Below are 27978 nucleotides of genomic sequence, written 5' to 3'. Positions count from 1 at the left end.
AGGCCGCGCCGCGCCCCGTCACCGCCCCCGCCGCCATTTCCCGCCCGCGGAGCCGCTCCCCGCCGGAAGGGCTGCGCGCACTGCCGCGCCACGGGCGGAGGAGGAAGTGGCGGAATGGCGCGCGCGACGCCCGCCGGGAGCTGTAGTGCGGCGGAGCCGGCGGGTTGGGGGCGCGCTGTGCCGGCCGGACTGCGGCTCCCGGCGGCCCCCGCGGGCGGGCAGAGCGCGCGCGCGGGCCGGAAGTGCGTGAGGCGGAGGCGGAGGGGGCGCCTGGTGCGGAGGGGCCGCGGCGAAGCGGCGCCGGTGAGTGCAGGGGCACCGGGGGGTCCGCGGGGTCCGGCTCCGCCCCGCCCGCCGCCACCGCGAGCTCCCCTCACCCATCCCTCCCCGCCGCGCCCTCCGCAGCCGCCTCGCCCGGGTTCTGCTCGCTCCCCCCTCCCGCCCCTGCTGGGCCTCACCGCGGCGCTGCTCCCCCCCGTTCCCGGTGTCCTGGCCCCGCATGTCCCCGGGCGAGGCTCGTTCGCGGCTCTCGGCACCGCTCTGGCCCTGCCCCAGCGGCGCCTCGTGGTAGGCCTGGGCCCGGGCAGGCCTTGGCGCCTCCTCGCGGCCCCGGGGCCGGTTGGGCCTGCCCGGCCCTTTCCCGGAGCCGCTCGTGGTCCGGGGTGGTTTTCGCAGCCCGTTCCGCTGTCCCATTCCCGGAGATCCCCGTCCTCCGCCCGCGCCTCTGGGCCGCGCCCTTTAGGTTCCCTCCTCCAGAGGTCCCATCCCGGTGTCCGGGGCTCCGCGGGCTGCCGCGGCGCGGGAGGCGCTGCCGGGGCCCGGTCCCTGGAGGGAGCCGCGGCCATCGCCCCGTGTCCTGTCCCAGCCGCCGCCGGTGTGCGGCTCCCGGTGCGGCGCTCGGCACCGCCCGCTTCCCGGTGCGCCGGGAGGGATCAGGGTCGCTGCTCGCTCGCTGCCTGCTTTGCGTCCTGCTTGCTCGGGAAGTTTGGCTGAACTTCAGGCGATGTGGCAGAAGAGGCGTTGCAGTGGCTCAGACACACGTGTGAAGCCTGAGTCTTCGTTTTCCGTGTACTGATAAAGGGTTTTTCTGCTAGTTCGTGGTGTTTTGGGAAAATGAGCGTGGTTGAGGGTTCTAAAAATTCATTTCAAAGCATGCCCAAGGTGATTGTTAGTGTATTTCCTCCTGGATGGGGTTCTGGGTGTTTCTGTGGAAAGTGACGTGGTAAGTGTGGAGTTAGCAGTGCTCCATGGAATCACCAAATCATGGCACGGTTTGGGTTGGAATGGACCATAAAGCTCATCCCGTCCCACCCCCTGCCATGTGCAGGGACACCTTCCCTTATCCCAGCCTGGACATTTGCAGGGATCATGGGTGACCTGTGCCAGGGCCTCACCACCCTCCCTAATCTTCACTCCAAACCCGTTTTCAGTGTGCAGCCATTCTCTGTGCCCTGCCTTGGGAGGAGCAGGTGAATTTGTGTGTGTGTGGTGTATGCAATACCACCCTCTAAAGACCTGTCAGAGGTGGGGGACTCCTTGATTTTTATGTGTACAGTGATGTGCCAGGTGCTGTGGCACAAGAACAGATTTGCTGCTTGAAATGAACAACGTAAAACCATTTGGAACGTGTCTGGGTTGTCTTGTAGCTGGTGCTGGAAGAGAAGAGCCTTTATTGCTGCAGCAACAGGGTCACATCAGCAAATGGACATTTCCAGGCTGCTTTTCCTGAGAGTATAATTAAATCATCCAGCTCCTTTCTGGAAGGACTCCTGGGAATTCCCTCTCACAGGGAATGAGGGCAGATGCTGTGTCAGTGCTGATGGTGTGGGACATTTCGGGGGGGCTTTGCTGTGCCCTTGGTGGGTGCTGGGCTGGGACAGCTGCTCCCAGGGATTGGGTGTCACAGCCTTGGCTCCACTCACTCCAAAGGTGTTTCAGAGCTTTGGCTCCCAAAGGAGAGTCAGTGTAGGCACGGAAAGCAAGTGCTGGGACACAGCAGTGTCTTCTCCTGGAGTGTCTGTGGTTGTTCTGTGTCCTGCTCTGGAAGTTCACAGGTGCCCAGCAGGGAGTGATGAAATGCCTGGCTCTGTGACCTTTGTGATGGGTTGCACAATCTCACAGCAGATGAAAGCACAAAACAGCACAGTTAGTGTAGAGAGCTTTTGCAAATGTATGTTTTTGTGTCATAGGATCCTCCGGAGGGTCTAGGGCCCTGTGATTTTTGCCTGACATTTCTCAGTTCATCCTCCCTTTGCTGAGAACTTTGCAGGAACGGGGAGGGCGAGTAAGAACTTGATTTGAACCCTCTCCTCCAATGTCCTTAGGCAGCTGAAGGCCGGGAATGCTGCTCCTGAGGCAGTGCTGCAGTGGATGGGCCTTGGTGTCTGCTCCACACAAGCGATTTGGAAATGCTGCAGTCTGGTCACAGAGGGTTGCAGAGTTGTGGGGTCCTGTCTGTGGGATGAAGGAGGTGCAGGGCTGCCCCTTACCTCATTTTCACATCCTTTTTGTCCAGAGATCCAAAGAGGAAACCTTTTACCTGTCAGGTTATTGCAAAGGGTGGTCAGGCATTGGGAGGGAGGGGCTGCCCAGGGAGGTTTGGAGTGCCCATCCCTGGAAGTGTCCAAGGAACACCTGGATGTGACACTCAGTGGGTGACAAGGTGGAGATCAGTCACAGGCTGGACTTGATGATCTTGGAGGTCTTTCCCAACCTAAATGAATCTGTAAAGAGATTTACTGGCTGTAAAGAGCAGTGGTGCTCTGGCTGCAGCCACGTGTTCACCCAGCCTTGTTGGCAGCAGCAGGTGGAGCAGCCATGGATCCCTGCCCCTGTTCTTTGTCTGCCTCTGTCTCTGCTGGGTTATACCCTGCTGACTTCCTGCTGTTTTCCATCCTTCCTAATTCCCTGCCTCTCTGTCAGTTGTGTCTCTGGAAGACAATTCTGTGCCTCAGTCAGTGCCTCAGCAATGCTGTCTGGGAAGAGGCTTCCACGGACACTGGGGGTTGGGCCAGCCAAGTGCCCTGACCTCCACTTCCAGTTCTTTTTCATGGAAGTAAAGCTTTGTCATGTGTATTGTAAAAAAATACACCAAAAAAAGGATATTCTGCTGATGGGGTTATGATAATATAATTTAGCTGTCTGCTGCTTTCTCCAGCTGATTGAAGTCAGGAAGTGTGTAAAGTATTAAAGAAAATGATCATTTGGGGCAGGCCAGGCATGTGGGCTCACATGAGGTGCAGGAAAGCTGGTGAACACTTTCAGATATTGGTGTTGCTATTAGAAAACAAAAATGTTATGGTTATAAAACACCAACGCAGAGTAAGTGACAATCCATGCACATCAGCAGATCTAAATTTAGTTTACCTGTTCCCACTTTCTCTGTTGTCAAAAAAATGTTGCTTTGGGAGGCCCAGGGAGTGCTGAGCTGGGCTGGATAAGCCTGAGGATGCTTTTCATTGTAAGGCCATGATGTTCCCAGGTTGTATCCCTGGAGGAATAGAGTGGTTTTGCAGAAGTTTGAGTATTTTTCAGCTCACTTGGCTTTGTCTTTGTGGAAGGACAGTTTGTCGTATTGGAACTCCTTAATTGTTTGAGCAGCCACTGAGCCCTTGAACTTTTTCTCCATTTCTGGAAAAGTTTACAGTATCCTGAGCTGTGTTGAATGGCTGCACGTGCCAGGGCAGGGATGTGGGTTTGGGTCGTGTGGTTTCCTCAGAATTGTGACAGTACAGGGAGTTCTTGGGTGAGGCAGGAATTGCAGGATATTTAGCCACATAGTTCAGGCCATGGAAGAGAAAGGAGGGATGGTGGCAGTTACAGAAGCTGATGGTGCCAGGCTGTGTGGCACTGGGGCTGTGCCAGTGCCCCCTGAGCTGTTCATGGACGCGGTGGTGCCCGTGCTGGACAGGCCTGGGAACAAAGCTTAAACTGCTCTGTGAGATTCTGTAGTGAGTCCCAGGATGAGGAAGTTAAATTTGGCCCTAACAGCTCATCAGGTCTTTGTTCCTGCTGGTGCCAGCTCAGATCATGCTTGGAAGGAGCCGGTGCCATTTTGTTTCTGGGTGCCAGGCTGGGTGTGTGGGTCTGGAGTCTGCTACCCTAAAGGAAACATCCTTCCCCTCCTGACACAGAAACTGTGTTAGGAGAGCCTGAGCATTGAGGGAGTCACTGCTGGGAGCTTGGAGAAGTGAAGAGTTCCTGCTTAATTTAGCATTATCATGTCAGAGCTATGAATAGTGAAATCACGGGATCACATTTCATGCCAGCTGGGAATGGTGTTTGCGCTGCCTCACTCCATGGTAACCGGAAGCTGCCGGGCCTTAAAAAAAAAAAAAAAAGTGAAGCTAATGGCACACAGAGATGGCAGCTGGCTGCTCTGGGGGTTGTTTCCTACCCAAGGAGGGGTTTTCTGTCCGTGCCCTTGCTCCTGTCACACCTTGTGCCTCTGTGGTGTGTGAGTGCAGCCTGTGCACAGCCCTGCTCACGGCTCCAGCGATCCCTCAGCAAGTGCCCTGCTCACAATTTCACCCCCACAGTCGTCACCCGGCCATTTTTAGCCTGCCATGATTTACAGGGTGAGGTGGGTGTGCAAAGCCAGAGAGCCCCTGCTGGGACTGCAGGGTGAGGAGCTGGCTGGGCTGGGCACTGCTCCTGCCTTTGGCTGGGTGAAAGCGGGGCCAGGAGCCCTCCAGGAGTGGCTGCTCTGAAGTGGGAGCACTGGAGGTGATGGGGCTGTGGGGTGTCAGGCTGGAGTTCAGCCCTCCAGGGACTGAGGCTGAGCACTAATGATGTTAACTAACCTGTGCCTTAACACGGGGCTGGACATGTGATACCAGGTGGCATGGTGTACATGGTAATTTACACCTGAAATAATTACAGGAATTGCTCCTGTGGGGCTGTGGGTGAGGTTGGGTTCCTGAGTTAAGACCTGTGTATGCACTGCCTGATCAGATGAGGTTATTTTGGTGGCCTTCTTTTACTGGGAAACAGTGCTGAGATGAATGGCTGAAATCAGAATCCTTTCCTGTGCTGCTGAAATAAAAGGATTTGCCAGTGTCTGGTTTGATTTAAATTTGATTTTCCTTTTTTTTACTTAGGTCAATCACTTCTAAAGAAGCAGTGTTTAGAAGCAGATTTGATGGGACACTTGTACAAGGTATGTGAACACAGCATGGAAAATTTTTCAAATAAGTGTTCAAATAATTGTTCAAGTAAACTTATTCCATATGTGCAGGATTCCTGTGGACAGGCATTTCTCTCTGTTTTGAAGTCTGTCAGAGTGTAGGGATGGCCTGGTCTGGTGCATTGTCCTTACAATAATACCACAATTAAAAAAAATAAAAGAACTTTAAATGTTATACCAGGTCATGGAAATCCCTGAGGTAGTGGGATTCCCATTAAGATAGAGATAAATGAAGTGCTGGCTTGAGAATGTGAGTAGTTTTTCTCTTTTCAGCTTATAAATGACATTTGCTGGAGTTTGTATTTTCATAGGTTAAATGTGTGGAGAGTTGTAACTCCTCAGGAGATTTTTTGGCTGTAGCTATGCTGTGTGTTACAGAAGAAATTCCAAAGATCCCACAATCAAACAGTTTTGCTGTTACTTGCTGTTTATTTGGAAGCAGAACTTCCACATTTTTCAGTGTGGCTCCAGCTAGCAAACACCTGAGGGGATGGAAATGTCCTGGAGGGTGCAGTTCATCCTCCCTTTGCTGAGAACTCACACACGACTTTGAATTCTTTCAGTTAACTGATTTGTGAATAGTTTTCTTAAGGGGAGTAAATTGGATCATTATTTGCTTCTTGTGGGGGTTGTAGAACTCCAGGCATGGATTCCCAGCCCCCCAGCATCCAAAGCTGCTCAGAACAGCAGGGCTGTGCTGTGACAAAGCCATCAATTTGGGGAAAATCCTGATCTTTCTGCTTTTCCCAAGCTCTGTAAATTTGGACAGAAAAAGCTGATGAAATAGTTTTTTCCTTTTTTAAAAAAATTGTGGATATTTTCTTCTGTGTTTAACAGAAATTCCAGCCACCCAACTTCTGTAACAAAAACACCCAGATTTCTAATCAGCTTTTTCTTGGATTGTTTCCTTGAGCTCCCTGTCACTAAACTGTCTGAATAATAACATCTGACTTTTTAAGCTCAAACATTTGTGAAACAGTGTCTCTCAAACAGCCTGTTTCAAAAAGTCACTGATTGGGGTTTGTAGCTGGTCAAAATAATTGGAAAGGGATTGTTCAGCACTACAATCTGTAGAATCAGTTCTTTCCACAAGAACCTGTAAATACTCTTCAACCATTCCATAAAAACTGCTTCTAATTATCTGAACCCAGGGCTGGAGCTCAGGGTTAAACTTCTTTAGGGATTTGTTTCATGGTGTGAAACCCCAAATGTGCTTGAAGGAAGATCTTAATTTTGAAAACACATAGACCAGAGAGAAATTAAAACTGCTGCTGACAAATTTGTGTTTCTTTTGCTGTGGCAGAATAATTTTGGATGTTTAACTCATGTTAGAGTAGAACACTGTTTTGTGGTTAGGTTTTTGGTAATTTTTTTTTCAGCAGTGTTATCTGGGACATTTTTTTGCTGAGGAGGTCTGTAGATGTAGCTTTGGTTAATGTGTGTCATAAATCTTCTGAAAACACATTGGTATTGAATCTGGGAAGAGAAATCATTCTGCTTTTTGTTCCCCCAATGAAATTTTATTATAATTAACATTTTAATTTGCTCCTCCCTGCCTGGCTGTAGGAACTGTGTTCTACCCTTCCCCTCAAGGTTTCCATTGATATCAAGAACATATTTAAAGCATCTTGCACCAAAAATTAGCTAGAAAAGGAAGAATCCAGTAGCAAGTGAGGTTTTAAGAGTTGGGTTCTGAACTAACAAAGATGAGTCTGCTCTCTGCACTTGCTGCTGCACTTCAGGGACATGGAGAGAGCTGCAACTCTTTATAAGCTTATTTTTGCAGGGATTGTTGTTGCCTCATTATACAGAGCACACTTTGTAAGGTATTTTGTGGGATTATTAGTTTTTTTCAGAATGAACTAATCTTGTTTGGGTTTTGGGGCTTGGGATTAGGAATTGTAGAGCTGGCAGAAGGAGAATTAATTTTTTTTTCTTTCCTGGTAATGAGGGGTGTTGAGCAAATGAAGGAGCAGTTCAGCTGTTCCTCCTGAGCTGAATGTCTGTGTTGGTGACACCAAATGGATGCCAAGAGACTCGGGCAGAAATGTGCTCTCTAATGAGGTGCCACCTCATTTGCTTTGGGCCTCACAGCAAAATAAATCACAACAGCTTCACTCAAATGCTGGCCAGCAAAAAGCAAATTTTTGTTTTCCTACAGCACTTCAGAGAGCTTCCTACAAATGCTTTTACAAAACATTTAATATTTATGAGCTGAGTGTTTGCAAACACCGTGTGATAAACGGAAACCACTGTAATGAATTTCACCACGCTGCTTTGTGTCTGAGGCGTGTGCACAAGCCATGTCACTTGTTTCCAGGTGTTTTGGGGTTTATGCTCAGATATGAGCACAAACAGCTGCCCTGGCAGGGAGGTGCATGCTGCATTCCCTGTCCAAGCTGGCCAGCTGTGGTGCAGGATGCTCACTGACACCTGGGGACGGACTGGGCTCAGCTGCAGTGTGCCAGCTGGCTGCCCTGGGCACGGCTGCTCTGCAGCAGCTGGGGAAGGGCTGAAATCCCAGCCCCTGCTGCCTGAAAGACCTTGAACAAAGGAGTGGAGGATGGAAAGAGTCACAAAGTAACACAAGCCAGTTGGAAGCAGGGAGCAGATTCCTGGAAAAAGGCTTTTTGACAACCAGCAATGTTTTCAATTTGACCCGTGACTTGGCCCATGGAAATGTTCTTTACAGTGTTCTGGAATAAGAAACTCCTGAACTATGATTTCCACTTCAGCAGAGAGCATTGAGCACGTTTCCCAATTTCCTTTCACTATCTGGAAGAAGGGTTTGCTACTTCTGCCTGTTGTGTCTTGACTTGGTTACTTTTTCTGTAGTAGTGCTCTAAACACAAGAATATTATTTTTCTCCAAAGGAGAATGCAGGTTTTGCTCTGGATGATACCTCTGTGTGTGGGATTGTAGCAAACCACTGGTAACAATGATATTTGAGAAATAAACAAAAAACCCAGAGCCCAAGGGTCACAAAGAAATAATGGGTACGACAAACTCTTTCTGCCACTGTGAAAGGCTGGAAGTCAAAGAGGTTTGTAAGATATAAGCTGAGATTTCTTTTTGTGGACATTTAGACTGATGGACAAGACAACAGTAAAAATAATAAAAAAAAGGTCTTTGGCATGTTGTTCTTTATATTTAAAAATCACTAAACTTTGCAGCAGCACCTTTCCTCTTGGGTGAGAACAGGACTTAATCACCAGTTCAGAGAAAGGTTTCAAGGCTACTTGAAAACTGTACTTATTCAGTGAAGTAAGGACAAGAAATTAATACCTTTAAACAAGTCTGTTTTATGGCTGAACACAGAGTAAGTGCCATTCTTGCTGTTAGCTCAGAGGTTTAATAACATGGAGTAATTTCTGAGGTTGTGTTTACTGTTGTTTTCTCTTCTAAAACCTCCACCCCTCCAGCAGTGCATGGAAGGATTCTGAAATGTAACTGTAGACCTGTCAGAAAAGCTCCCAGTGGACTGGTGGCTCCCTTGGATGACGGCGATATGCTGATGGATGAATTGTCAGGAAAAGAATTGTTTCTGTTGGCTTGTGGATTCCTTTAACAATATGGCAAAATCCTTAGTCCTGAGCCCAGTAAGACCATTCAAATGGGCTGAGAGAAATGACTCCAGCACGGCTGTACAGGTGCACTGACAGATGTGTGTCACAGCAGGTGGGATGGGGCAGGGGAGGTGGAGCAAAGAAAGAAGAAGATTTAAAATTTTGGAAGCATCAACGATCATTTTGAAACCTACATTTTCCATAAAAGTCCATGAAAAAATTCCTGGTCAGCTGTGGTGTGCGTGTTCCCTGAAACACTGGGGATCTGATGAGCAGGGCAGCCAGTTCACCTCTGGTGGCAGCACAGGAGTGCATGTACAAAGGTGTATTTTCTTCTCATTTCAGGTTTTCTTCTTGATTTCATAATTGACAGAGCTGAGACGGTGAGATCTGACAGAAGGGTGCAAGGTGTGAGCCTGCTCAAACAGGTAGGCACAGCAAATAAAATACTCACAAGAGGTAAAACTGCCTGTCTTGGGATTTGTAATAGACTTCTTACATCTCTTCTCTTCTGGGCATGCTGCAGGTTAGACTGATGGTAAAATTCTGCTTTCATTGTTGTTGTGCAAAAAATATGGAGCAGGTTTAGAAGAAAAAAATCAGCCTTGGGTCTTGGAATGTTTGGACTTGTCTTCCCAAGTAACTGCAAAATATAAGGGTAAAGTAGAACAATTTAGTGAAAAAATCCTGGCTATCCTATAAAAAGTAGTACCTATTTTTGTTTTTTTAATGCTGTATTGATTCATCTCTGGATTTATGCCCTGGTGATTTTTGGGAGAAGAGCCCTGCTTCCCCCATGTACCATAACTGGCCAGATAATTAAATGTCCCGCTGATCTAAGTGTTAAATCCCATATTGTGCCTTGTGCCCTCCTCCAGCATCTCCAGGAGCTCCTTGGGCAGGGGAAGATGGGAATGGGAGGTCAGCAGCTGCTGCTATTCTCAGAGTTTGTCTTTGCTTCACTTACAGGCACCTCTTTATTTAAAAACCATAACTGGCCAGATTATTAAATGTCCCACTGATCTAAGTGTTAAATCCCATTTTGTGCCATGTGCCCTCCTCCAGCTTTGTCCTTTGCTTGAGCATTGCAGTGATTTCCATCAGTGGCATTAAAAGTTTTCTTTAACAGTTGTGAACATTTAAATTCCAAAGCTGTGGAAGCTCATGGAAGGGCCCAGCTGTGAGGGACTCTCAATGGTGACCTTTTTTTCATTGCTGCAGAGTGGAGCAGAGTTGTGCCTCTCTTTTGGGCTCTGTCAGGAGGTAAAACATTAACTTTCCTGCCACTGTTTCCTGACAATAGTTTGCCTTCTGGGCAAAGTCCATCGTGGTGCTTTAGTGGGAGCATTTGCTCCTCTGTTGTTTCCATCAGTGGTCTGCCGGATTGCCCAGAGGGTTTGGGAATGGAGAAAGCAAAGTTTGCTCTATGCAATGTGGTTTTATGACAGATGAACAAGCTGTCAGGTTCTGTTCCCCAGGGGAGGTGCCTTACCAGAGCTTCTAAACTCAGCACACAGATGACATCCAAAACCAGGGTGTTTTTGGATGGGACACTACACTCCTTGGGAAGATCTGCTGGACAGCTTAGAACTGGTCCTGCAGAGGAAACAAACCAAAAAAACAAAAGTTGAGAATCCCTGGCAGTGCTTCCAGCAGGACATGCCTTCCAGATGAGTGTAGCCAGGCTTGCCTGCTGGGAGAGGAGATGTGCAGCAGCAGCCTTGTCCCTTCCCAGGTGCAGGAGGAGCTGCTCTTTGGGGGTTCTGTAGCTGGGCAGATTAAGGATGAGTCCCCATAGCACTGTGCAAATGCTTCTGCTTGCAGTCCCTGCTCAGGACACTCCTGCATCCCCAGGAGCTCTGTGGGCCGGGGAAAATGGAAATGGGAGGTCAGCAGCCACTGCTATTCTCAGAGCTTTTCTTTGCTTCACTCACCTCTTTTCTTATAAAAAGGATTTTATATTTTTTTAAATATAGATGCTTTCAGAGCAGGTTATTTTGCTGAACATATTTTATCTGAGTCAGTCATTCTTAAAACTAAATGTATCACAGTAAGTTTACAACTGCAGTTAACTCAGCGGAGCTGACGTGACTCCAGTGTGCAGTTTGTTTAACCTTTTAAGTGCTGCTGGAGCATAGCAACTCTGTTTCTATCCTAGTAGGAGTTACTTCATATGTTAGGAATGAATCAACTTCAAAATGTTGGCAGAGATAAAGAATCCAGGACGTGAGCGTTTGGCACACGTTGCACACACCAGGGTGGTTTGGCTGGGAAGTGCTGTAGATCAAAGTGAAAGGCAAAAACTATTAAGCAGATCAAAGTGGTAATTTAAAAATCTATTTTGGGGTCTTCTTGGGATTTCCTGAGAGTTGGTGCCACATCTTCTATATCTTGCAGTAGTTCCTGTTACCATTTCTTTCTTCTCCTCTTCCATGTTTTGGTTTCCAGTGCTCAGCGTTGGATTGTTGTGAGCAACAGAGTAGGAAGTGTTGCAGGAAGTGGTTCAACAGACATATTCAGTGAATTAAGAGGAAATACTTAAAAATTATCCTTTCACACGTTTTTTTCTCTGAAACATCGCCAAGCACAAGAACAAACTTCAGTTCTCAGTAGCAATATCTTTTGATTTTCATTCCTGGGGCAACAGGGAATAAAACAACATCTATTGTTTCCTAACAGAACAGGAACATCAATTTTATTATTTTTCCTGTGTGCTTTCTGATGTGGAATATATTCAAATAATTCAGTTGAATTGATCTAACATCTTTAGTTAAAGGGAAGAACAGGAGCATGAAACATGATTTTTTAGAATAAAAGCCAACTTCCCATTTCTAGAAAGTCCCAGCTCTGATGATGAACCCCCATCTACTCTCCCAGCAGCTGCTCCTGTCCCAGGCATTGTGTTTTTCCTAGAAGTGCCCTGGCAGAAGTTGAAGCCTTTAGTAACCATATATGTAATTTTGGAGAGCCTCTGGAAGTGGAGGCATTGCAAGCCAGTCCTCTGGAATTTCCTTAAAATGGGTATAACAGCAGCAGCCACACTTGATCAGTTGTGTTTATGTACCTGAATGTCTCTATTTTTAAACAGTGGGTAAAAAAAAAGATGAAGTTTGTGCTAACACAGTTCCTTTTTATTTCTGGCTCTTTTTCATTAGTCATTGTAGGTGGAAAGTTTGTTGATAATTTATTGAATTAATGCAAATTTTGCTCGTTGGTAAAGGAGAACAGATCAGGGAGGGTGTAGCTGAAAGATTTGTGTGGTCAGACTATTCCCTGAATCATCATCTAAGGAACTTTCTAACCTTTACCTGGATACATGCCTGAAAATAGCCCAGGTAATTCATAATTACAGCTATTTTGAGTCATTTAGTGCTACAGTGTAATCTCTTCTGTCTCTGACTGTTTGGAAGGACACCTGATTTATTTTGGCTGCAACAGAACTCCTGACTGGGTGATCCACGCTGGTGACTGATCACAGCAACTGCAGGAACTGCACCAGCAGAGAGGACAGGACTGAGCCTGAGCAGAGCTGTGCAAATAGGGTCACATTCCTGTGGGCTGGAGTATCAACTCTTTTTTGATTGCCTCTGAAAGTTTAGATAAAAGTTTGTGGGGTGGGGTTTTTGATGGTAAGCTTTTTTCTTTCTTCCCTGTTCTTTAAAGCAATGGCAGCTGGCTGCACAGACAGGGATGTGGCTGCAATTACATGGAATTTTCACTTCCATGGGCTAGTTTGCCTCTAGAGGTGTCCTTGCCTCAGCCAGCACTGTGGCCCTGCCTCTTCCCAGGTTTGCATTAACTTGGTGCTTTCAACTATCACACTCTCATTTGTGATTACTCTGGGTTCAGAGCCTTTTATTCTTTTTGCAGTTTTCCTCTTTGGACTGAAATAAACCTTCTATTCTGAGCCCAGCACCATTCATCTGTTCCTAGCAGGCACTTCAAACATTCCTATTTCCAGCCTTATCAAGCTCCACGTGCCTGGAGTCTGTCAGCCTGCCAGGTGCTGCCTGTCCTCTCCTATCAACCACATGCTTCATTTCTCAAATACTTGTATGTCCCTGTTTCCCTCAGGTGCACTGACAGGTGCTTGCAGAGATGTCTAAAACGAACAAATCCAAGTCTGGCTCGCGCTCCTCGCGCTCGAGGTCTGGCTCGAGGTCCCGCTCCCGTTCCTTCTCCAAGTCCCGCTCCCGGTCCCGCTCCATCTCACGCTCCAGGAAACGCAGACTGAGGTGAGTGTGCACCCAGAGGGTGCCTGTCCTGGGTTAGGGCAAATTTGGGAGAAAACCTCCAAAGGGGCCCCTCCAGAAAGCAAACCCACACGGCCCCACCCCCCAGCTGGGTCGGGAAGGATTCCTTGGAGAGAAGTGGAAAGAACCTGTTTATTTAACAGGCACAGCACCCTCAGCACACAGAATGAACAATACCAGGTGACACCACTCTGTCACCGCTCTGACAAAGATGACAAATTCAGAAAGTCTCTCTTGGGGATGGTCTCTCTGTTCTCAGTCCCTCCTGTGCTGGGGCAGCTGCTGCAGCCACAAGGTGCAAACTCTTGGTGTTCCCAGGTCCCAGTCCGGAGCAGGTTCAAGTTGGTCCAAAAAAGGGAAAGGAGAAACAGTCCAGGCAAAATTTGGACTGCTTAGCTACTAACTAATGAACACGAGCAAAAAGCGAGAGCAAAGCAGGAACAAAGCAGAAGCAAAAAGCAAAGCAAAAAGCAAAGCAGAAAGCAAAAGCAGCACCATGTACTGCCCTGTCTCTGTGTCCCACCAGCTGTGGGAGAGTGGCTGAAAGCAAAACCAAAACAAAACATTCGGTCTTCAGAGCCAGTCTGGAAGGCACAGAACATGATATCCAGCATGAACAGAATGCACAAATGGGGATACAAGCATCATAATGTCACCCTAGGACAGTGCAACAGGGCTTTTCCTCCCTTGCAAGGTGGTTTCTCACTTAGCTCCTTTCCAGGGAAAGACTCTGATGAGATCCCAGGACAGATAGTGTGTTGTGTGTCAGGCTGCTTCCTGCCAGTCTGTGCTGTTGGGGTGTTTCAGTCACTTAGGAGAATAAATTGTGAATAAATAAATAAATAGGAGAGTAAGATGTTTGTCAACACACTCAAGATCTTTCTTTTGAGACTTTGGCTTTTTTAAGGAGGCTTTAATGTAATGGATCCCAGACCGGAGGGGTCTTTGTAGATGTCATCATGTGTGTTTCTGCTCCAGAAAAGTGAATTCAAGCAAATTTTAAAATCAATTTTAGACACTGATGTGAAAGGTGTCACAGACATCTTTTATGAAAAATACTTTCTTTTGGATTTTTTCTCCTGAGAAGCTGAGAGGCCTCAAGAACAAAATATAAACAATGATTATCTGCTGCTGTGGAATGCAACAGGTGCATCTGTGATTGGTCTCATGTGGTTGTTTCTAATTAATGGCCAATCACAGTCAGCTGGCTCAGACTCTCTGTCCCAGCCAAAAACCTTTGTTATCATTCCTTCTTTTTCTATTCTTAGCCAGCCTTCTGATGAAATCCTTTCTTCTATTCTTTTAGCATAGTTTTAATATAATATATATAATAAAATAATAAATCAAGCCTTCTGAAACATGGAGTCAGATCCTCATCTCTTCCCTCATCCAAGAACCCCTGTGAACATGGTCACAAAAGGTGGGAACAATTCTTGATATATTCTTGCTCCTCCCATTGGCATGCAGGAGCCAGGTAACAAGGAAGATCCTCCTGGAGGAACAAAGTGAATAAAAAGTAATTTTGCTGCAGTTAATTTTAAGAAATTATTAATATGTGTAATAGTTGCTCCTGTCTCCCTGAATTGCTTCTGAGCAGGCCAGTTACAGGCTTGTGTCTTCCCTGGATGTTATTTTTTTCCTTTTCTCTTGGCTAAGCATTCTGCATCTGGCAAAGCCATTCCAGTTGGAGGGGGTGTAATGGTGTTCTCCTGCCTTTTCACTCATATGAATAACACGTATTCTGAAAATCCTCTGGGCTGTGAACCACATGCAAGTGTTACCAGTTAGAGATTTTACAAGTACAGAAGCTCTAATGAATGTACAGTTGGAGAAAGAAGGACATGACAAAACTAAATTAGAGGCGGAGTCTTGAGTCCAACCGAGCCCTTTGCAGAAGGAAGCTGGAATGCTGGAGGATCCTTGCTCATTTGGGAATATCTCCTAGCAGTGAAGGAGCTTTGGCAGTTGAGAAAAAGGCACCTTGTGCAAACATGATTGTTTCCTGTGTGCTGCTGCTGAAGCTACTTCTGCCTTATAAATAATTCCTTTTTTTAAAAAAATCAAAAGGAGTCTGAATGGAGGGGGTCAGCCCAGCCCAGCCCCTCTGCCTGGCCTTGGGATGTGCTCCAAGGTAGGTCTGGTGGGATCTCAGCATAAAAGGCCATGCTGTGTACTTCAGGATGCACCACAAATTGTTTTATTCTTCTTTTGGTAGGTTTCTGTTTCTCCTAAGTTACAGTGCTGTGTTGGAGTCTGCCTAATATGTTCTGCTTTCTTTATGACTTTACTTCTCACTTCTTGTAAATGCTGGGAGCCCTGGAGCAGTGCAGTGCCTACACTTCTGGGGGCTGGCAGAGTTGGGGGGGGGAATTATCACTTCTGGTGCTTCTTTTACTGCATAACTTTTACGGTATTTTTCTAAAAAGATTTCTGGTAAATAGTCTGCAACTTTTGGAGTGAAATCTTCCTGCTGCAGCCTCTGTAAATCACTAGAACAGATTTTGGAAGCGTTGTACAACAGGTCCTTGTTGATAATTGATCACAGATGCAGCATTGTCTGAAAATTGAGCGTCTCTGTTCCTCATGCCTTGGACTAGAACTTCTTATAACTGGTTCTTGCCTCCTGCCTCTCTTGCTTTTCCTTCTGGCTGCTGTTGTTTGAATGAAGAAGTGCCTCAGATAAGTTTTTTGCTTGTTTGAAGGATGGAAAAATCTGTTAAAATGGTCATTAAGCTGTTTGTTAGCAATGATTGGAGTATGAATAAGAGTTTCCTGCTAAACTGTGACCTGTTTGGTAGGAGGAAGAAATGAAAATGGAACTAAAGTTCATCTCTGACTGCACATGTGTGCTAACTGTTTAGGAATTCCAACAGCAGGTTGTTCTCCTTTGGTTCTGGGGGTTTGGGGTGTGAGAGGTGAGGAGCAGCGCTGAGATCCGTGTGAGGAAATTCATGTCCATTGGAGTACGACCAATGTGTGTGTCACAGCCAGAAAGGGCTGTGGAAACCGTTCCAATTAATGTTATTTACTAAAATTCCATTTGGAAAAATCTTTCTTCTGTTTCAACTTCCCAGTTTGGCCAGTCCTTCCTGTAGCTACAACGGGACCTTTAAACAGTTACACAACCACAGCAATTTAACAGGAGAAGCTGCTGGGACAGTTAGTCACTGGAGTCTGCGTTTTTCCAGGGTTTGTGCATTCCAGGATTCTGGTTTTGTGGACGTGGGCAGGGACATCCACAGCGGCACCTGGTGGTGCCTGGCAGAGGTGTCCCAGAGCTGTCCCTGCCCCGGAATTCCACGGGTTGGAGCCATGGGATGGTGCCATGGGATGGAGCCGTAGAATGGTGCCATGGGATGGTGCCATGGGATGGAGCCACAGGATGGTGCCATGGGATGCACCTCTGAGAGCTTAAACCCATAGGGCAGCGTGCCCTTCATCCCACTGCTGCCCTGCTGCTATTGGGGTGTAGCCATTTGTTGAACTTGCCTGCCTAAAAAGTGAGGTTTCATCTGGATTGTTGGAATTTTAAAGTGCATCTGAAGTTGGGAGAAAAGAATGAGATTTGGGGTCTGCTGCAATAACAGTAGCATGGTTTATATAACATATACTTCTTTGTGGTGAGGTATAACCATGACCTTGAGCTGTTAAGGGCTAGATGATTGAGATCTGTCACTTTTTCTGAAGCTGGATAGCAGCCATTTTCATCCCAGCAAAATAGAGAGCAACATTGCTTATCATGGTGTCTGCAGTGATCCTGAAATCAAATATTTGACAGTATCACAGGTACAAGTTATTTCCACTGCAATTTGTTCACAGCAAAGTGTAATACCTCAATCAGATAAGGGTAAACCAAAGGATTTTCTTTTAAAAGCTGAGAAATTAGTTTTTTGAAGTCTTTTTAAAATATGTCTTCAAATAAAAAGTTGTGACAGAAGAACAAACTCCAAAAATAAATTATGAAAAGAAACTATAACATGAAATATTTGTGTAATTCTTTTTTTTTTAATCAGTTCTAGGTCTCGTTCAAGATCCTATTCTCCATCTCACAACAGAGAAAGGAACCACCCACGAGTGTATCAGAACCGAGATTTCAGAGGCCATAACAGAGGCTACCGGAGGCCGTATTATTTCCGTGGGCGGAACCGAGGGTTTTACCCCTGGGGCCAGTACAACCGAGGAGGATACGGCAATTACAGATCCAACTGGCAAAACTACCGCCAGGCCTACAGCCCTCGCAGGGGGAGGTCGCGCTCCCGCTCGCCCAAGAGGAGATCTCCTTCCCCAAGGTCCAGGAGCCATTCCAGGAATTCTGATAAATCATCTTCAGACCGCTCAAGGAGGTCTTCCTCTTCCCGCTCGTCCTCCAATCATAGTCGGGTTGAGTCTTCCAAGCGTAAATCTGGAAAGGAGAAGAAATCATCCTCCAAGGATGCCCGGGCATCGCAGGCTGCGGGAGATAACCAAGGAGACGAGTCTAAGGAGCAGCAGTTTTCAGGAGCGGGGGCTCAAGATGCCAAAGCATCCGAAGGATCAAAAGCGTGGCAAGATGTCAGCAGCTATGGCACGGGCTCCACGTCCCGAGGCTCGGTGTCGGAGCTGAGCCCCCGCGAGCGCAGCCCTGCCCTCAAGAGCCCGCTGCAGTCGGTCGTGGTGCGGCGGCGCTCGCCCCGGCCCAGCCCCGTGCAGAAGCCGAGCCCGCCGCGCTCCAGCCCGTCCCCGATGGGCTCTGCCGCCCAGAGCGGCTCCAGCTCCTTCCAGGGGGGCTCCCACCAGAGCCCCTTCGAGCACGGCTCGGCAGGAATGAGCCCCAGCAGAAAGAGCCCGGTGTGCAAAAGCCCCACACCCGTCAGCTCGCTGTATGGTGCCGCTCCGAAGGAGGAGGGCACGGCTCCCGGGGGAGGAGCCTTCTCCAAGAGGCAAGTGATGTGTTTTGTGGTGCTGGGTTATGCTTTTGGGTTGCTTTTGAGGAGCCAGCTGCACGTGTGGATGCTCCATGAGCAGGGCAAGAGGCTGAGGCAGGCTCCAGCTACAAGCTGTGCCAGCATACTGCCAGCTCTGGGCCTAGTCCTTTCTGAATTATGAAGAAAACACAGCCCAGAGTTGTAGGAAGTTGGAATTGGTTTTCCAACTTGGATACTTCTAAAGATTGTATATATTCCCTGCAAAAATGTTCATAGCCCATGAACATTTGAAGTGGAGATTGCCCAAGGAGGTTTCTTGGCAGCTGGAAGCTCACATTTCCCAGTTATGTATGTGTTGGTTATAGACATTTTTAGTGTTGCCTTCTGGAATTGTTAGGTACTGTAAATTAGAAGAAATTAATTAAATCCTACTGCATATCCTGCTGCAAGCAGCCTGGGGCAGGTGCAGCTGCAGTGCTCATGCCTGTGTGTGTGGGTAGGATGAGAAACTAAAGCACCAAATACGTCTCTAAAATGAAGACAGCCTTCCATGCAGAAGGCATCTGCTTCCATCATTCTCTAGATTAATGCACTGCAGATTGTGCCCAAAGGAGACACTTTATTTTAAAAGATACAGCACCATTCACAAGTGCTTTCAAGTCTTTATTGTTTTAAAAGATGGTTTGAGCTGATTCTATATAAAGGATGTTTGAAATTTAAAAAGGGAAAAACTCCTGTGACTCTTTATTTGGGCTTTCCAAAGCATGGAGCGGGTGTCCTTGGGCTTTCCTGCTGTCCCACAGAGCCAGGGTTTTGATTTGTGAATGCTTTAAATCCGTTCAGATGCTATAAACCAGCTGAATTGTTCTCAACAGAAGTGTTTTATCTCTCCCAGCAGCATATTCTCCTCTGTTAACCTGTTTGCTTTTATTTGTGTTTGCAGTCTGTCATGAAATATTTAGCTTACCTATGAAACTTGCATCCCAAATTTGAAGTAGCTTTTGAGGCTTTTATTTCCAGTGTGTTGTTAAAAGCAGAACAGTCCAATTTGAAAGGTTTGATGTGTTGTTCTCCTGAACCAGGTTTGTAAGTAAATAAACAGAGTGGGTAAGATGTTCCTCTTTTCCTTCCAATGCATCTGTGGGTCAGCTGGGTTTGATTTGTCCTTGAGCCTCATTCCATCAGTTCTGCATATCCATCTCCTTGTACATTTGCTGAATTTAGTGAGAACAAAAGTCTGAGTAATCTGCTTGACATTTTAATTATTTTAGGGCCTAGAGGCAGCTTTCAGTACATGCATAACTTGGTGTTCTCTGAAGTTTTGACTCTTTGAACTGAAGAATTGACCTCGTTGAGCTCTAATAAGAAACCTCCTGTAATGTCTCTTTATGATCAGGTATCTGGAAGAGCAGAAGACAGAGAATGGGAAAGACAAAGACCAGAAAGTAACAAACACTGAGAAAGAAAAAAGTAAAGAAAAAGGGAATTTCTCTGAGTTGGGATCAACAGATGGAAAGGCAAAATCTGACTCGTATGGATCGAAAGCTGACTCGGAGAAGGGATACCGTGGCAGCCAGTCGCCCAAGCGCTACAAGTTCAGGGATGACTTTGACAAGCTCAAGGTCCCAGATTTCCACAAGGAAGGGCATTATGGGAAAGATGAAACAGATGAGCAGGACAAGAAAGACAAGGCAAAGGGCCGGAAAGATTCGGAATTTGATGATGAGCCCAAATTTATGTCTAAAGTCGTAGCGACTTCAAGTAAAAGTCAAGAGGAGGATAGGTCAGGAAAATGGGAAGGTGTGGTGTTCCTGCCACCTGGGAAAGAGAAGCAAAGGAAGCCTGATGAAATGGAGGAGGAAAGCTATTCTGAAAGATCCAAAAAAGAAGACAGATCGGGATCCAAGAGAAATGAATCTGGTCACAGAGGTTTTGTACCTGAAAAGAATTTTAGAGTGACCACTTACAAGTCAAGCCAGGAAAAAAGCTCTTCCCCTCCACCAAGGAAGGCATCTGAGGTGAAGGAGAAGCCAGGCACCAAAGTAGAGGGGCTAACTCCTGGCAAATCCTCCTTTTCCATTACTCGTGAGGCCCAGGTCAATATTCGAATGGATTCCTTCGATGAGGATCTTGCACGGTAAGGATCTGCCAGCTGTTGAGCAGTCTCAGTAGTGATGTTTTTTCCTGTTTTTCTTCCTGAGATCCCCATGTGCTTGCCAACTGTGAGGGAGGCTGAGCAATATTGCATCACAATTTGTGGTTTGGGAGCTAGAGATTAACTTTTTCCTGACTGTTGCTGTGTAAGATTAGTTTGGGATGCACCAGGCTCTGGGAAGAGCCCCAGATGGAGTCAGGTACTCAGTGGCTTCTGGCTGAGGGAAGCTGAGTTGTGCAGGTGAGCTACTGTGCTGCTTAAATCCATTTGACTCTCTGCCATGTGTTTTACTACTCTTATTCTCCATGCAGCATTAGAATAGTGACCTGAATTATCACAGTAACCTGGAGCAGTGTGTTTAGGGATGTTTAAAGGAGTTTTTGAGTACTCGTGGGTGCCTCCCTGATAACAACATAAACCATCAGTGACCTCCCAGCTCCTGCAGAATTAAACACCTTAAATTCCTCTCCTTCACCCCATTTTTTTTGTTTCATGAGCTCTTCTTTTTGCAGTCCCAGTGGCATATTGGCTCAGGAGAGGAAGCTGTGCAGGGATCTGGTGCACAGCAACAAGAAGGAGCAGGAATTCCGCTCCATTTTCCATCACATCCAGTCGGCTCAGTCGCAGCGCAGCCCTTCTGAACTGTTTGCTCAGCACATAGTGACTATAGTCCATCATGTAAGAGGTGAGTCAGGAGTCTGTGTGTCCTTGGGGAAGGTTCACTCCTGCCTTGCCCTGATCAGTGGGGTTTGTGCACTCAAAATGCCTGCAGTTGTTGTCCAGCAGATATTCCAGAGATGAGAGGAGCAGCACGATCACAATCATCTTTATTTACATAAATACTCCTCTGCACAGGCAGAAGCTGTTCTTGTTATTGCCTGAGAAATATTCAGAGTCTGAGACTTAGAATTTTGTGTTCTGATGAGTTTGTGACTCACTTGAAGGAATTGTGTTCATTTCACTGAAACACCAAAAATTGAAATTGCAGTTTGTCAGCAGTATTAGAGCTCATCCCCACGGTGCTTCACTGACCTGCACCTGGGTTTTCACAGGCTGTGGGATGGGTGGGCTTTGTCTTTTTACAAAACTGGTACTAATATTTTGGTATTGTTTGTTCCAACCCCTGACAGAGCATCACTTTGGGTCTTCAGCTATGACGCTGAACGAACGCTTTACCAAATATCTAAAGAAAGGAATGGAACAAGATGCAGCTAAAAACAAAAAGAGCCCTGAAATCCACAGGTTGGTGCCATTAGACACTGTCTTAACATTGCAGAAGTATTCCAGATTTCATTTCTTAAACTCTGGAATGATTCCAGAATAATTCAAGTGTATAACTAGCTTCACCCAAAAAAAAAAACACAAAAAGGAAAAATATAGGGGGAGTTTTAAATACGTTTGGAAATACTGGTCTGCTTTAAAGGACATTTGATCTAAAATCTTCAGGTTCTTCTTATGAGCAAGGTTATATCTATGTTGGTTTTTCTTTTCCTTTAGGAGGATAGATATATCTCCCAGTACTTTTAGAAAACATGGATTCTCTCAAGAGGAATCGAAAAGCTCCAGAGATCCTGGCTTCAAGGTGAACTGTTACTCTGATTAGTTTAATTCAACAAAATGAGTGCATTGGGCATGAACTTAACAGTGATGTTTTTGTTTAAATTACTCTCTACTTAAGTTTGTGTTTTTCTTTTAAGGATGGGCATAATTCTAAAAATGAACTACAAAGGGTTAATTTTTATTAAAAATGTATCAACAACCTTTGTGAAGTGGTTAGACTATGGTAAATGACCCCAAAGTCAATTGAGGTGAGCTTGAGAAAAAAGAGAGGATTTTTGGAACAAGTGCCCATGATGAGAGAAGAGACTTTTTGTGATATTTTTCTGCTTGTAAGTATGATTAACTCCATTGTTACGTGCAATTTTGCCAACCATGTTTTCAAAGACATGCATGTCAAAAAGAGGAAAGTAAAACTAAATGCTGAGCTAAAGCAGATACACTATTAAGCAGTTGATAAATTTTGTTCTAACAACTGACTGTGCCATTTCTGTTGATTGCTGTTACTTTAACATTCAGCACTTGTCTTAGATCCAGAGCATTTGGGATTGAGTGTTTTAGCTTTGCTGAGTAGATGAATGTTAAGCCATTGCACTCACTGTAAACAATCATAAAAAAGGCTTAAGGTAAAATGTTTGAGATTTTAACCTTTGTTTATTCACCTTCATACATATTTACATTGAAGAGATTTTAACCAGTCCTGCTGAAACCTTACTTGTTTCATATTTGTTTTCGATTTTTTCCAAACACACTTGTGGCTTGACATGGACGATGGTGAGATGGATTTGATGGGCCTGAACTCTGAGCATCAGCTTGGCAGAGTGTGTTATAAACGTGGTTTCCAAACAGCTCGCCAGCCTTCCGTGAAACAGACGTGCCCTCCCAAACCCAAATAGGTGTTTGCTGTGCCACATAAGGGAGCTGCTGCTGATTTTGTCACTTATCTGTCATCCATCGTGTTGGGAGCAGTTTTATTCTCAGAGTAGAAATTAAAGCTCTTTGCCTGGGGAAAGTAGAAGAGCAAAATACCAAAACAAAATGCCTGCTTTCACTCCTGCGTTATTTGACATATTTATTTAAACAAAAAAGTGGTTAGAAACTCATGTAAGTAAAAATTTAACAGCTAGAGAATTACTAATCCTTTTGTATTTAATTGAAGGCGATTAATTTGATGTATGTTGCATATCAAGTTGTACAGTTCCCAGGATGAGTGTTGTGTAAATGCAGTAGCAATGGCTGAGGCTGGGTGTTGGTACCAACATGCTGTAAGGCTTCCTGCTGCCCAGTTTTGTCAAACCACAGCCACTGTCACTTAGGGCAGGCAGCAGAATTTCACCCAGGTGCCACAGGGCTCAAAGGAGGAGCAGAGACAACAACTGCTCCTTGCCCAAAGAAACTCCCAATCCCTTCTTGAAGTACCAATTTAAATACAGCTCAAAGCAAGCACTGCCAGGTGTCTTTTATGTTTGTTTTTAATTAGCAATGTAAATTTAGTTTTAATTTTTCATGCAGCTGGTGGGTTTTTGCTCTGTGAGACACCAGCTTGCTTTGGCAGACTTGGCAGGACTGTGGGAGACACACAGAGTGTGTCTGTGGGACTTTGTGGCACCTGTCACACGGTGCCCTCCAGCCCAGGGGAAGGAGCTGAAGGTGGCATCTGCACCCAGTAAATCTTCCTGACAGACATAGTAATGCCTCCCTATCCATGGGAAGTTGGTCTTCTCCCAGACCTCTTGGATGCTGCCTTTCACTGGCCTCCTCCTGCCCCTTGGATCACTAATCTTGGGTAGCTCCAAGCAGCAAAGAGCTTTTGCTTCTCCCAGAGCATCACTTTTAGACCTGGGATTAAAATCCCTCTGGCCCCTGCCCAGGTGAGACTGTCAGCAGGACCTCAGGTGCACCTGGGCTGTCAGAGAGCTCTGCCACAGTGTCCTTGTGGTCCATAAACAGCTGGATAGAATCCCTGAATTGTTCACATCCTTGCTGGCTGTGGTGTACAGTAAATGTCAGCTCCCATGTCTCCCTCCCCTCTACCAGACTGTTTATTTTAATGCTGTTTAAAGAGGAGATTAAAAGTTTAAAAATCAATGATTTTAAGTGTAGGAAAATTGAATTCTGACAAAGACAGACTTACTTTAATAGTGCATTATTTGACATCTTAAAGTGGAATATTCATTAGTGCTCAGTTAAACTCCAGTTCTCCAGAAGTCTGTGCAGTCAGTAAAGCAAAGTAAATGGTGCTGAGCTGGGGCACTGCAGACCTTGTGTTCAACTCTGCCCTCCCTCTCCTCTGCGTTTGTAGGCTGAAGGGAAATATAAGGACGACCCTGTTGATCTGCGCCTTGATATTGAACGCCGTAAAAAACATAAGGAAAGAGATCTTAAACGCGATAAATCCAGGGAGTCGGTGGACTCGAGAGATTCAAGTCACTCAAGGGAAAGATCAACTGAGAAAACGGAGAAAAGTCACAAAGGCTCAAAGAAAAAGTATGTAGGAAACCCAGTAGCCATTTGCTTGTGCCTCTCGTGTCTCTGCTGCTCAGGAGACGACACCGTGTACAACAGTTGTGCACACAGTTGTGCCCCTGTGACATAACTCCTCCAGTGGCCTGAGCTACCCCTCTGCGTGTGGTCTCGCTATCATTGTATCTCTCAGAAACACTAAATAATTGTAAAAGGTAGATGGGAAAGCTCCATGTGTCAGGATGGGTGAGTCACTTTTCCTTCTTGTTCCTGTTGTGTCAAGAGAGAAACAGCCATGTTAAAATGACTTGGCTTTGATGTTCATTTAATCCTTTTCTATTAGCTTAATTTTCCATTTGACTAAAACTCCATGGATGCATGCTAAGTTGAGAGCAGATGGTGTAAACACCTTAGGAAGGAGCAACAGGTTCCTTCAGGAGAGGTCTTGGGCCCTGTGTTAAAGCCTGAGCTCTTACTATGGCTTTTCCTCTTGTAGTAGGAAAAGGAGAGCCATGGCTTTGATAAGGGAGTGATAAAGAAGTGGTTTTGTATCTGATGGGTCACAGCTGAATGCCTAATGCTGTTGTGTCCCACTCCCCTCCGTTCCCATCACTGGAACAGGAAACACCGACGGGTGCGGGAGAGATCCAGGTCCAGCTCATCGTCATCGTGGTCCTCTCACTCAGTGAAAGCAGAGGAGTATCCCGAGGAGACTGAGGAGAGGGAGGAGAGCTCCACAGGCTTTGACAAGTCCCGCCTTGGGACTAAGGAATTCTCTGGTCCAAATGAGAGGGGAAGAGCAAGAGGAACCTTTGTAAGTGTTCTCCACCACTGCCCCAAGTGTTCTCCACCTGTGCCCTGAGGGTTGATTCCCAAAGTGGGCAGAAGTGGCTGTTGTGTGTTGCTCTCAGTTAAAGCTGCCCTGGAGGAGAAGCCCTCAGGGTGATGAGCCCCAGTGGAATCACTCCAGGTTTAGAGCATCAGCCAGGCTGCTGGGGATGTGCTGTGGGCAGCAAACTCCAGCAGAACAAAGCCTGGAAGCTTCTGTGCATTAGTGATGCTGAGCAGCCCGATGGGCACACACTGTGCTTCCACTGGGGTTTGGCCACACTCATGTGTGCAGTCTGTGTACAGAGGGGTCTCACCTGCTTGGGGTTGCCCTGGAAATGCCTCCAGGTGATCTTCATCTACCTGTGATGTGCTGTGTGATCAGATGAACTAAAACCCAAAATCATGAGTGCAGGAGGTGATGTGGCCATGCTAAAGCTGTCTTCTTGCTTTAGTGATGGGTTTTAGAGGTGTTTTGGATGGGTTGTTGGGTACCTTGGGAGCCCTGGAAGCTGGCTGGGGTGGGAGGATTCTGCCTCTGCAGCTGTTCTATTTTTCTCCTCTGTGTTTGTGTTGCAGCAATTCAGAGCTCGAGGGAGAGGATGGGGCAGAGGCAACTTTTCAGGCAACAACAACAGCAACAGCGGCGGCAACAACGACTTCCAGAAGCGCAGCAGAGAGGAGGAGTGGGACCCTGAGTACACACCTAAGAGCAAGAAATACTACTTGGTACGTACCTGGGTGCTGAGACACCCGTGTGCTCCAGGTGTGTCCGGTCTCAGGTGCCTTAGAGCCAGAAGCACCCGCTGTCACTGACACACCAGGTAAGGCTCCGGGTGACGCTTCATGGGCAGCTGCTGGCTCCTGCCTAAAGAGAGCTCGTTCCTGCTCCCTGTAGAGTGGTTCCCATTAAGTGGAGCCCCAAGGGCGGTCGCAGAGGCGCGGTGCAGGGCGGTGCCAGCCTGTCTCACCTGCTGTCCTTGGCTTCCCGTGCAGCACGACGACCGCGAGGGCGAGGGCACGGACAAGTGGGTGAACAGGGGCCGCGGCCGTGGCGCCTTCCCCCGGGGAAGAGGCCGCTTCATGTTCCGCAAGTCCAGCACCAGCCCCAAGTGGGCTCATGACAAGTTCAGTGGGGAAGAGGGAGAAATCGAAGACGACGAAAGCGGAATGGAGAACCGGGAGGAAAAGGACGCCCTGCAGACGACGGCCGAGTAGCCGCGGGGCCCGCGCGGTGCTGGGAGCCCTGGCAGGAGGGGAGGGGTCAGGCTGGTGCTGGGGTGTCAGGGTGATCCCCACGTGCTGAGCAGAGCCCTGGAGAGCAGCTCGGAAACCATCCCGACGTTGTTTAACTGCATTTCCAGAGTTCAGCCTCCCCAAGCACGGACTGGGACTGATCCATCATTTACGCTCGGATCCGCTCCTGGAGTTTCTCTTCCCAAAGACTTCTCTTCCCTTCTGGACTGGATACGGTCAAGTGCTGGGTGAGACCCCAGATTTTCCCTTCTCTGTGACCTTATGGATGGTCGGTTATTTTTTGGTAACAGGCTTTGAGGACGATGTGGTTTTAGTTTGTGCCCACCTGACCTCACCTGTCCTGACATTTTGTTTCTCTTTTATAATTTGACCCAGTGATAGTCGGGGTTCACTCGCCCGCTCAAATTTTCCTCCCCTATTGTGTATTCAATTTTCTAAATTCTGCTTATTTTAGGCCTTTACATACGTAGTAGCATCAATTCAGAGATAATTTTGGAAACTATTTTTGGTTCTTATAAATAAGAAAATAATGAAGCATGTGAGTAAACATCTAAATGTTCATTTGTTGGGACCAAACTGCTATGACCTTTTTTTTTTTTTTTTTTAACTTTTTTTAATGTAACAGTTGAGTTTAGGGCCTTTTAAAAATTATTGTTTTCCTTTTATGTTGGAAGTTAACAAAATTAGCATGGTTTAAAAGAGAAAAAAAACTACACCCTACTTCTGGCCACTGTTTGTGTTCACTATTAGGCCTGGTGTGTGCTGGACCCCAAACTGCTTTGTAGCATTTGTCTCTCCTCCCTGCAGCTGGTTGTGACCTGAGTGCCCTTTCCAAGGTGACACAGTTTTCTAAGGAACTTCCGAATTCTTCTTGGGGAAAAATATAAATGGAGATGAGAATTTTTCAATATTTTTTATTAATCTTTTTATAAAACCAAAAAGCAGATTCCTCCTGAGCTGGGGTTGAGGACGGCCCTTAGGATGCATTTCTTTTTATCTTCTACTTTATTCTGGAGCAGTTTGTGAGGGTTCCCGGCCAGGTGTGAGCCTGGGCGGGGAGGCACAGCCGTGCCCGTGCTCCCCCTGTCCCTCTCCCCAGGATTGCTGTGCTGTTCCCCACACACCAGCTAGAGTTTGGTTTGTTTTGACCTGAACAGTTCCTGTTTAGCAAAGCCCCGAAGTTTGTTTATGCAAATAAAATACAATAAAATAAGTCGTAGGTGTAACTCTGCTTGGTTTGTGTCCTGAGCTGCTGGGTGGGAGCCTGAAAGGACCAAGGAGCAACAGGGGAGCAACTCCCTGTTGGGTTTTATGCACTAATAGATAATTCAGCTGCTGTTTTGGCAGCCTGGGGACAGTGGTGATACAGCCTGGCCAGCAGGGGTTGTGTCACTGTGCACAGGAGCAGCTCCATCCTTCCACCAGGAGCTCTCATGGGCTGGGCAGCTGCAGCCCCGTGTGCTGCCCTGCCTGTGCCCAGCAGCAGCTGCTTCTCCATCCCAAGGGAGGCTGCTGGCTGTGCAGCCTCTGCAGGAGCTCAGCTTTGCTGGCTGATGTGGGTAACGGTGTTGGCCAAGAGCTGTTGGGGCAGTGCTGGGTTAACAGCACGGTGGTGCTTCCTTCACTCAGCCTTGAGCCAGCCTGAGGAAAGGGGTGCAGAGTGTCCCCAGCTCCTTGGCCTGAGTGGCCACACCCGGGAGTGCAATGGAACCTCTGTTCTGCCGTCCTTCTCTGCCCTATGGTTGATTCCCAGCCCTCTCCCTGCCCCCAGCTTGCTATTGCTGGGTCCGATGAGTTTGGCCCAAAGGAA

At 46.9% G+C, this 27978-nt stretch overlaps 1 protein-coding gene across 3 annotated transcripts; it reads left to right on the top strand.

Moving 5' to 3' along the window:
* The first annotated feature begins 251 nt into the window (after nt 1-251).
* On the top strand, nt 252-27394 carry THRAP3 (thyroid hormone receptor associated protein 3). 3 transcript variants are annotated; one of them, XM_058819735.1, is made up of 13 exons: nt 252-303; nt 5100-5158; nt 9097-9179; nt 12826-12986; nt 17018-17923; nt 19305-20045; nt 20576-20748; nt 21194-21305; nt 21561-21645; nt 23923-24107; nt 24705-24897; nt 25491-25640; nt 25908-27394. In XM_058819735.1, exons 4-13 carry the CDS (start codon nt 12850-12852, stop codon nt 26127-26129), a joined length of 2904 nt encoding a protein of 967 aa, XP_058675718.1. In that variant the 5' UTR covers nt 252-303; nt 5100-5158; nt 9097-9179; nt 12826-12849; the 3' UTR covers nt 26130-27394. The 3 variants fall into 3 exon arrangements, with proteins under 3 accessions (XP_058675718.1, XP_058675720.1, XP_058675719.1); XM_058819737.1 differs by having other exon boundaries at nt 25491-25735; nt 25908-26136; XM_058819736.1 differs by lacking the exons at nt 252-303; nt 5100-5158; nt 9097-9179; nt 12826-12986 and adding an exon at nt 14974-15135.
* The last annotated feature ends 584 nt before the right edge of the window (nt 27395-27978 follow it).

Source organism: Ammospiza caudacuta, chromosome 25 (assembly GCF_027887145.1).
Source record: "Ammospiza caudacuta isolate bAmmCau1 chromosome 25, bAmmCau1.pri, whole genome shotgun sequence".
Classification (NCBI taxonomy): Eukaryota; Metazoa; Chordata; class Aves; order Passeriformes; family Passerellidae; genus Ammospiza; species Ammospiza caudacuta.
This window is presented reverse-complemented; position numbering and strand designations above follow the sequence as displayed.

Excerpts from the sequence above, each read along its gene's own strand:
- THRAP3 (XM_058819735.1), top strand. The coding sequence starts at position 12,850 with ATGTCTAAAACGAACAAATCCAAGTCTGGCTCGCGCTCCTCGCGCTCG. Across the intron at positions 20,749-21,193 it reads TATAGTCCATCATGTAAGAG|AGCATCACTTTGGGTCTTCA; the intron begins GTGAGTCAGGAG and ends AACCCCTGACAG. Across the intron at positions 24,898-25,490 it reads GAAGAGCAAGAGGAACCTTT|CAATTCAGAGCTCGAGGGAG; the intron begins GTAAGTGTTCTC and ends TTTGTGTTGCAG.